The sequence below is a fragment of the Alligator mississippiensis genome, chromosome 3, assembly GCF_030867095.1.
Source record: "Alligator mississippiensis isolate rAllMis1 chromosome 3, rAllMis1, whole genome shotgun sequence".
Taxonomy (NCBI): domain Eukaryota; kingdom Metazoa; phylum Chordata; order Crocodylia; family Alligatoridae; genus Alligator; species Alligator mississippiensis.
The window spans coordinates 256152808-256162420 of NC_081826.1; the positions used below are offsets into that span (position 1 = coordinate 256152808).

A 9613-nucleotide genomic window follows, 5' to 3' on the forward strand; every position below is an offset into this window, starting at 1 on the left:
CTGACCGTCATGTCTATACCCAGCATTTCTACAAAACAAACAAACAAAACAAAAAAACCCCTCCAGGTCTCATGTCAGGATCCCAGAAAAATGAAGACAATCAGTGACCACCTGCTACAATTTTTAAAGTAACATTTTGACTTGACTAGCATCACATCCGTGGTTCATCCCAAGAGCAAATCCATCCTACACACAGATTTAGAAAGATGTCCTGAGGAAACAGTCATTTGCGATCGTGTAATTGAAAACTACATGTTCACAGAAGCACTAAATTAATGTTGCTAGAAGACGCTAATTTTGATATTTCCTAACTTTTGATGCATGATTTTTAAATGCTGCACACAATTTTGTGCAAAAAAACCTCTTCCACTTGAGCTAACAACAGTAGCAGATGGTTGTCCTCTATGTGGACTAGCATTAAAAGATGAGATACACCAACAAAGGAATGGGGAGACTCAAGAATCATCTCAACTCTGAAGCGTGGGTACTCTGGTAAGGAGACGCCTCCATCTAGTTCCGTGTATGACCCTTTTCTACTGTTTCCTTCAAAATGCCTTTTTATCAGTCCTATCTGGACCAGTCCATTCTTTTCACCTAGCTAAAGCTCATCTCTACTCCTCAGGCTTCTCATCCCATTCCCAATCTGTTTCCCCAGCCAATCCCAGGTTGTCTCCCACCTGTGCTTTCATCCAGTTAGTGACTTTCTCTGTCCCCCCAAACCCCTGTTAGCCACTCCCAGCTGCAGTTCCTTCCCACTTTCACAGTCTCCAGTGCCTCAGTCTGAGTTAGTTCCTACCATCACCCACTCTTGCTCCCTTCCAATCAATCCATCTCCTAATTCAGACTCAAGTCTTTCCCAACCTCCAGTTCCACTCTCTCCTTGCCTAGTTAGAACATCCCTGGCTAGATAAGGATATGGATACCCCCCACTAGTCTCCTAGTATCTGTGCCCCTGCTCCAAACTGCATGTCCCAATCTATTCATCTCATTCATGTATGTCCAACTCCCTTCCCCCCTGCATTCAAATCAGGCAGCTCCCTCTTCCTATACAACATTTATAGTATTCAAGGCAACCCCCCTGCTCTCTATTTGGTGTTGGGACCCATCATAGTCCCAAACAGTAATTTCAGAAGTCCTCTAAGACTGTTGTATGCTCAATGATGAAAGAGCCTTCACAGAATTTAGCTGTTAAATTCTATTAATTCTGCTGAGCATGTGCCATCTGCAATTTTTCAAGGGCTTATAACATGGCCAAATGTGAATAGAGTATCACAGGAGTTCAGAGAATAAAAGTTAATCAGCCACTTTTGCCTACTTTGTCTAATTCTGAATTAATATTTTGGAGGGAACACTCTTCTCTTAAAGGTCCAATCTCTGATGATTCACTCTCTACCAAATTCACCAGCCAGAGAAATCATCATTGTTCTTGATGATTTCTTATTTAACCTTTTGAATTATTTCCCCCACCCTAATACATGGGCCATTTTTATACATGATAAAACAGCCAAAGGGTACTTTCTCTGTTTGTTTTTGCTAAATATTAGTCCTTTGTTAACACACTATGGTATTTTCAGCACTTAAAAGCTAGAGGCAGATTCAGAGTGCATCAGTTTATAACATATAATTTTGTTTCTGTAGATGTGATATACAGGCATCTTATCCAGAGGTGCACCGATATATCGGTCCATACCGGACCAGCACCAATAAAAGGAAATTTGACATTACCCACAATAGGCCTCTTTTGGCCGATATAGCCAATAATGTCACCGATAAAGGCTACGTGCAGCTGCAGCATGCATGTGCCCAGGAATGCAGCCCAGCAGCTTGGAGAACAGCATCTGGTGGTAAGTCTAGGGGAGGAAGTGTAGAAAGGGCAGAGTCAGGCCCCCCCCAGTGAGGGAGGGAGTGGGGCTGGGGCAGGCACTGCCCAGCTAGAGTAAGACAGGTGGGACAAGGGACAGAGCTGCAGGCGGCTGATCTGGGGGCTGGGAGGGGGACAGCTCCCTGCATGCACCCCTGACAGAGGCATGGGGGGCATGTGCCCCCCACATCTGTGCGTGGGGCAAAGGCAGGCTGCTTGCTGTGGGTTTGGGGCCGGGGGCTGCTCCAGCCTGTTCCCGGCAGGGGGGCTGGGCCAAGGCTATGCTTCAGACAGGCAGCAGAGGCACTGGGGGGGGAAGGCTATGGGGCAGGCTACAGACGCCCCAAAATTCTCCGTAGCTTCCCCTCCCAGCACTGCCCCCACCACCCCAAGCGCAGCCCCTCTGCTGGGAAGAGGCCAGCACACAGATCCAGGGGACATGCTGTACATGCCTGCCCCAGGGGTGCATGCAGCAGTGGGGAGCTGCCCCCCCCCCCCCCCGCACGACCCCAGACAAAATGCCTGTGGCTCTGCCCCGCACCCTGCCCCTGCCCTATTCCCTCCCTCACCGTGGGGGCCTCTATCTCCCCCTCCCCCCCACAGACTTAATGGCCGGACACTGCTCTCCAAGCTGCTGGGCTATATATCAGCTATTGGATCAGTATCAGCAGATAAGGCTGGTTAAATCAGTATTGGCCAAAGAAATCTTTATCAGTGCATCTCTAACCTTATCTTCTCATCGAAATAAGTAGCTGGATGGAAGGAACTGGAGGCTCATCTGAGCACTAAGAGTAAGATTCAAAATATTGGTGCTTCTGGCTAACAGAATAAATGAGACAGGATTACATGTAGATTAAATGAAGGGTAGAAGATTGTTTTGAGAGAATAGGTTATACATATACATTTACTTGACTATTAAATTGCCAAATACACTAAATTATCTCCCTTCCATGTACATTCCCTACTTTAAATAATTGCATAAATTAAAATAAAAGTATCTCGATTAAAAACATTTTTAAAGGTTGGAACAATTTATTTAGCTTTTAATCATTTAATCATTCTCTGGCAAACTCTGTATTCCGTTAACATTAAATACTGAAACTGAACACAGGTTTTTTTCAATTAACTGGTTAAATAAATAATTTTCTTTTTAAAATAAATTTGTTTGTATTTACAAAATGTCATCTGACTATATTAACAAGAAAATTATAAATTCTGTGTATTAAAAAAAAAATAAAAAGTTGACCATCATTGTGAAGATGCCTTGGGACAAAAAAGGCTAATATCAACATCAGTGCTCCAGGCAAAAGAACTTGGGAAGATTCCACAGTTTTGGAAAGGTGGTTTCTGAAAAGGCTGTTTTACAAAAATCAATACACTTTCCCCATAGGTTCATGATGTAAAATTCTATAATCAAGGCTTGTAGATTTGTAATTATGGTATGTCAGCTACATTTAAACAAGAGTGTTAAAAGATTGTTAAAGTTAAACTAACACAATTGCAATGTGAATTGTCTTAGTCTCATTCTAATCTACTGGTGTCACTTTCATTTAATCAGAGGGAAACTATGGGCAAATGTCAGTGCTATTTTCGCATGCCCCTAACATACTTTGTTCACAGTAGTTTTTAAAACCATTACCAATTTGAAATGGATAAAGATATATTTAAGAAACTTTTTTTAATCAACTGATTCACTTGTTCTCCAGCAGGTTATCTGAGCTTGAATTTATTTAGTGAGGTGGCTTTAAAAAGTGATTAAGCCACTCTTCAGATTAGCTAAACAGAAATATTACTTGTTAGGATGTAACCACAAATCTACTGGCTCTTCCCCATTAATGGATTACCAAATCCTAGTTTGTGTATGACCTACAAACATGGACAGTTTACCAACAACAGCATGACCTGTTATCAAATCCACCTCTAAGAGTGGGGAGAGAAATTCTTAACAGTTCTCCTGTTAACACATAACAAATTAAATCAAGGCTAGACAGGAAAGTGGCCCCAGTGACACTGGAGATGGTGTCCTTCTACAAACCTGAGAAATTCACCAAGGCAAATAAGCTGCAACATGACCCAAGATTCATAATTTAAAAACTTTTACTATATATATGCAAAAGTCAGCACTGTTAAACAGTAAATTGATCATTTTTGTTCCAACGTTAAGGAAAGCATTATCATAACCATTAATGAGAAGGGAGAGTATGCTAAGGTAGAACAGAAAGACTGTCCAGCAAAGCCAGCTGCCCAATTAGTGCAACAAGATCAGGACAGTGTAAAGCAGTGTTTTTTTAACCTTTTAAGCCTCAGGGTACCCCCTCCATAATTTTTTTCTGAATTTCACAACACCCCAATTAAGAATCACTGAGCTATAATATAAATCCAGAAAAGATTTGGAGCAATATCCTGAGGCTAACAGTTTGGAGAGCCACTGATCTAGCTGGTGCCAGGTGATGGCAGCCAAGGCAGAACCTCAACCTGCCTGCCGTGCCCTTTCCGTTGTCTACGTACTCCCCACCTCACCCCCAGTCTGCACCTGAGGAAGCAAGAGCACTAAGGCTGCTCCTGCAGGGGTCTCACACACTGGCAACCCCTCCCTGGTTGCAGTTAATTTCAGGAGCATGGGAGAGTGGAGGGGACAAGCTGGGCTGCAAAGTGCAACTCTGACTCTCAAACCCATGTCTGCTTACTCATCCCCTCACAGCAGAACATGATGCTGGGAGCATGGGGGCAACCATGACAGGTGCTGCAGTAGAAGTAGTGGCTGTTCTCAGAGAGGTAGCCACAGGCACTGCTGAGGCAGGGCATTGGACAGGGGGGAGGAGAGCTTTTAGCTCTTCACACCAGGGCCAAGAGGTGCATCACCCTTAATGGGATCTCATCCTAGTTAAGAATCACCCTTAATGCAATCTCACCCTGGTTGAGAATTACTGGTGTAGAGATTCTGCTCCACAGACCAGCAGTAACTCATACCCTTTAAAAATCTTCTTAGCCCTCAAACTGATAAGATGCTCACTGATGTTATGCACCTCTTCTATATCTTGTCTACATGGGGCTACTCAGAAAAGTTAAGGCAGATTACAGAAAAGTGTGAAGTTGATGTGCCTAAATTGAAGACATGAAACCCCCACATGGATCCCCTCGTTTATGATTAAACAGCTTTATATTGCTGCAGTTTAATCTTCCAGCAATCAAAAGCCACTTTTCTAAGCGAAGAGATCCACATATGCATGCCAAATTGTACAGACTGACTTTATACCTTTAATTCCCCTATATGTTCTTATGCAGACAGCTTGAAAATACTTCATGGCTCAACTTCTCAACTATTTCTACATTCTACTAGTGGAAGATAATCTGTTTGGGGAGCAACAATACTACTGATTTTTCAATTCAAGTTGCACAAAAAGACTTAAAATAATTATACAGTAAAAATATAGTTGTAGTCATCTGGATGTGTTACTGCTGTACTATTCAGGAGACTTCTGGCCTCCATAGGCAATTATTTGAGCTCCTGAAAAGACAGCACCAACGTAGTGAAGTGTACAGAACTACCTATGTGTTAATTAACAGCTATGACTCCAGTCATAGCTAAGGCTGTACCATGCAATTGTAGGAAAGTAGGGCTGGAAGAGACCTCAGGAGATCATCTTCAGCCCCCTACTCAAGGCAGGGTAGAATCATCTGTATCTACACCATCCACTTAACCTATTCTTAAAAAATTAATGAGCATTCCTCTTTGTACAACTACGAGGCACAATGCCCAAAACAACCAAGAGTTGGTCAGCAGTATACAAATAGTCTGAAATCAAGCAGAAGGCTCCCCCTCAGTGATTCCATGCAAAATAGCAAAAAACAACATTTTTCTTGTTCTCAAAAATCACAATTTGAATAGGTCCCTAATTATGAACTTTACATGTGCATATTTTTGTTTCTCTTAAGGTTCCTATATCCCAAGTCACATATGCAAGTAGATTTTGACCTGGCTAGTAAAACAAGAACTACAGGTCCTATAAAACAAGGAACCATGTAGATATAATGCTCAGAGGTTTTGTTTTTGGTGGTGTGTTTTGGTTTTGTGTTTTTTTTAATCATTGTTGGTTGTTCTTGCTGAGCTGGCAGCCCTTACTGATTTAAGGCAAAGTCTCTTGTTTGGCATGGTATTGTTTAGCATTTAATTAAGTTCAGCTCTAAAAGTTCCAATGTGAATGAACTGATACTTTCTCCTTTAACTCCCTGATTTATACTGCACTGAAATAACATCAGTGACATTCACCTGCAGAATTGTTGTCTTTAGGGTTAGTGGTGTCCAAAAAATTCAGTAGCATCTGATAAAGACTTGTTTGTATATAAATCAAAATAGCTTGTATATCTGAATACGTCTTATATTATGCAACAGTTCACCTCTCAATTAAACAAATAGATCTCTTTCTTGGATCTGTTGAGTGTATTTTAAAAGCACTTCCTTCTCTTTGAGTGGCAGAAAATTTGGCAGTGCCTTCATCCCTCTGCTGTACCTGTGGAAAGTTAAAATGTTTTGATGGTTTACCTTACAGACTAAATACATTTAAAAACTGTAAGATGCAAATTTGCCCTGCCTTCTGCTTGATTTCAGGCTATTTGTATACTGCTGACCAACTCTTGGTCGCTGCTTTACCTGGTGTTAGTTTATTAGATTATATCCGTTTCTTCCCCAGATCACAGAAAGGGCATCTTGTGCCTGAAAGTTTGCCTAACATTTCTCCCAACTACATAATCTAGTAAGCAATATTACCAAACAAACCCCATTTGTAATAAAAAATAAAATACCTCCATGCAGTTACAGAGATTAACTGAAAGTCACAAGATTCTTGTGCAACAGTCACGCTATTAACAATAAACAATGCTGTCTAATGGTTTAGGCCCTGGACTGAGAATTAACACTCCAGAATTATAATCTTATCTTTTACAGACAGTCACTGTGTTCTCGAGCGAGTTACATTTCAGTTTCCTATTGTGTAAAAAAGGAGGTAACAATTACCTACAGCTTCAAATAACTTGTGAAAATTAGCTAGTGTCTATAAAACAGTGAACATCTGAAGTACTATCAGTCTGATAACTGTTACTGTTCTCTCAAAGCTACAGTGTGTCCAGTAAAATACAAGACACTAGCGAGTTTGACTGGAGAAGCTTCTGCAAAATATTAAAGTGTAATTGTTTATTATAAGATTCTGTAAAGTTTTTTTTTTAAGGCCTAAGGATTCAGATTTTTTAGAGACACAAGAAATAATAGTATGCTTTGTCTTCTGAAAGTGCCTAAAATCTGAAAATTCAACCTAGGCACAGTCCCTATTTCCCGCTAAGATGTTTCTGACTGTAACTCTTGCACCAAATGTTCCAATCCATAATAACCCCAATCCAGGCTATACATACATAGTATTTTGTACTGTTTTTATGACTGACACTAGAGTCATCAAACCATAAAAATAGATTTAAGAGAAAGTTATGCATGTGTAAAGTTTAGAATTTACTGTGTACTGCGCTCAAATGCAAAGTGACCAAGAAAGAGTACATGAGTATAAACATGAAAAGATAAAGCTGTTCTGTTTCCTCATTGCATACCACCCTGAGCCTTAGCTGGGAGGGGCAGCATATAAATCAAATAAACAAATACAGAAATAAAGCACTTCAAAATTAAAGCACTCCATAGGTGATCTGTTGCAAGTCCAGCATGCCTTGTCCCAGTACAGCTGGAGCTTAAATTGGTGTATTTTTAAACCAGTTTAGCTTTCACTATACTTATATAGGAACTGATAGAAACATTGCATCAGTTCAGCTCACGCGTTACCTAAACCATAACTATATTCCCTAATTCTTAAGATAGTTATGCTGCGTCTATCTATACTTTAAGATTGGATAGTCAAGTAAAGCACCATACCCCATATACAGTTGCTCACTGTTTTGAATGAGGGATAGAAAGCTTTTTAAGTACAAAATTTTGCCTATTCTATTTCTTCATTATTAAAGCCCAAACCAGGAAATGCTAAAAATCATTGTCCTTGCTATTGTTAGTAGCTTCTCATTGATTTTTCTGCCAGGGAAGGCCAGCATCTGAGAGACTAACCAGTTCCGGGTGGTGTGAGATTTTGTAGCCTACTTCAATAGATACTACAAATCTTCATCACAGCATCTGACAAAGTAGCCTGTTGCCCATGAAAGCTTGCCTCTTTGAAGCAGTCTAAGACCATTTGTAAATGTGCTCACCATTTTCTAAACCATGTTAACTGGTTTACATCCCACAGGGCCAATCAAATGTCAATTCAAATTAAGGGTTAATACACAATCAAGGAGGTTGCCCCCTTCTTCACAGACCAGTAGCCCATGCGCTTGGGCAGAGCTGGGGGGCTTAGTCAGGATACTGATACCTACCTAGTCACTGGCAAGGTGCTGTCGTCAGGTTTTACTTTGTAAAGGTGTTTTACATTTGACTTTGTAAAGGCTGTTGGGGGTAAGGAAGGACAGCCTCGGTTATGTTGCAAAAACCCTGTTGGCAATGCTGACCTACATTCCCAAGGAACAAATGTTTATCTGAGTTGCTGTTTTTTTCCAAAAACAACACCATATATACATGTTAATTAATACAGTTTAAATTGCCTACTTCAGACTGCCCTAGTCTGAATTACCTTTAATCCTAATTCAATGAAAAACAGTTCATTTGGACTGGAGCCATTTTAATTTGGACTAGAGATGTCCATGGGTATACAGTGACAGCTGAAGTCTGGATTAAACCTGGAAAATCATACAATTTATGGCTGGCCAAAAACGCCAGCCTACCCTGCCTGACTTCAACCAGCATAGCTACCTACCTCTCTCACCCACTTTCCTGGGACTACTGACAATATACCTGGCCTCTTAAAGGCCTCAACCCTAGCACTGGGGTCAGCCACTCTGACTCCGCTGAATTAAGTCAATGCAGTCACCCCAAACTGGGCGTGCAACATCCCAGTGCGACCAGATCATGTGAGTGAGGCACATCAGCGCTCAGTGCGCGAGGCACCACAGGTTAGCAACTGCACAACCAGCCAATATTCCCGAGCTAGGACACTGGGATGATTCAGCAGTCAGCGCAAACGGGTGAAGTGCCAGCACTACACGTAACGCTCATTCTCGGGTCTCAAAGCCGAGTTCGGCGACTTGCTGCGTGTCGGATCCGGGCGTGTTTTCTCCCTGCGCAGCGCACTCACCTCTGCCTCACTCGAGGGCATGGACCGCAGCCGGCCCGGCCCGCGCCTGCCTCTCAGCCCACCCCGCCACACCCATGGCCGGCCCCCGCCAGGCGCCTCCCCGGGTCGGGACAGGGCAGGCCCCAAAACTACTAACAGTCTGGGACGCAGAGGGGAGGGAAGGGGAGGGGAGGGGAGGGGAGGCCGGGCCGGGCCGGGCCGGCGGCTCGCGCCCGCGAAACTTCCAGCAGCTCCGGAGCCGGGGGCTCCCGGCGGCTGCGACGGGCCGGGCCTGCTCGGGCCTGCTGAGCCCCACCGCGGGCGGCAGGGGCCGGAGAGCAGCGCCCGCACTCACCGCTTCACGACGCCAGTCTTGATCTTGATCTGCCTGAGGCGCGGGTCCGCCATGGCAGGCGGGGCGGCGCGAGTCCAACGGCTGGGCCGGGCCGGGCCGGGCCGGGGCCGGCGGTAGGAGGGACGCAGCGCAGCCTGCGGGAACGCAACACAGGCGGCCACTCCCGCGCGCATGCGCAGCGCCGCTCCTACCCGGACTGTA

General features: G+C 43.5%; 1 protein-coding gene across 1 annotated transcript in view; it reads right to left on the reverse strand.

Annotated features, from left to right (window-relative positions):
- The window catches only part of TBCA (tubulin folding cofactor A), a 51500-nt gene extending 41928 nt beyond the window's left edge, over positions 1-9572 (reverse strand). The window contains exon 1 of the mRNA XM_006261569.4: positions 9413-9572. Within this exon, the coding sequence (XP_006261631.3) occupies positions 9413-9465 (53 nt within the window). The 5' untranslated portion in view covers positions 9466-9572. The remainder of the gene's footprint in view (positions 1-9412) is intronic.
- Between the last annotated feature and the right edge of the window lie 41 nt (positions 9573-9613).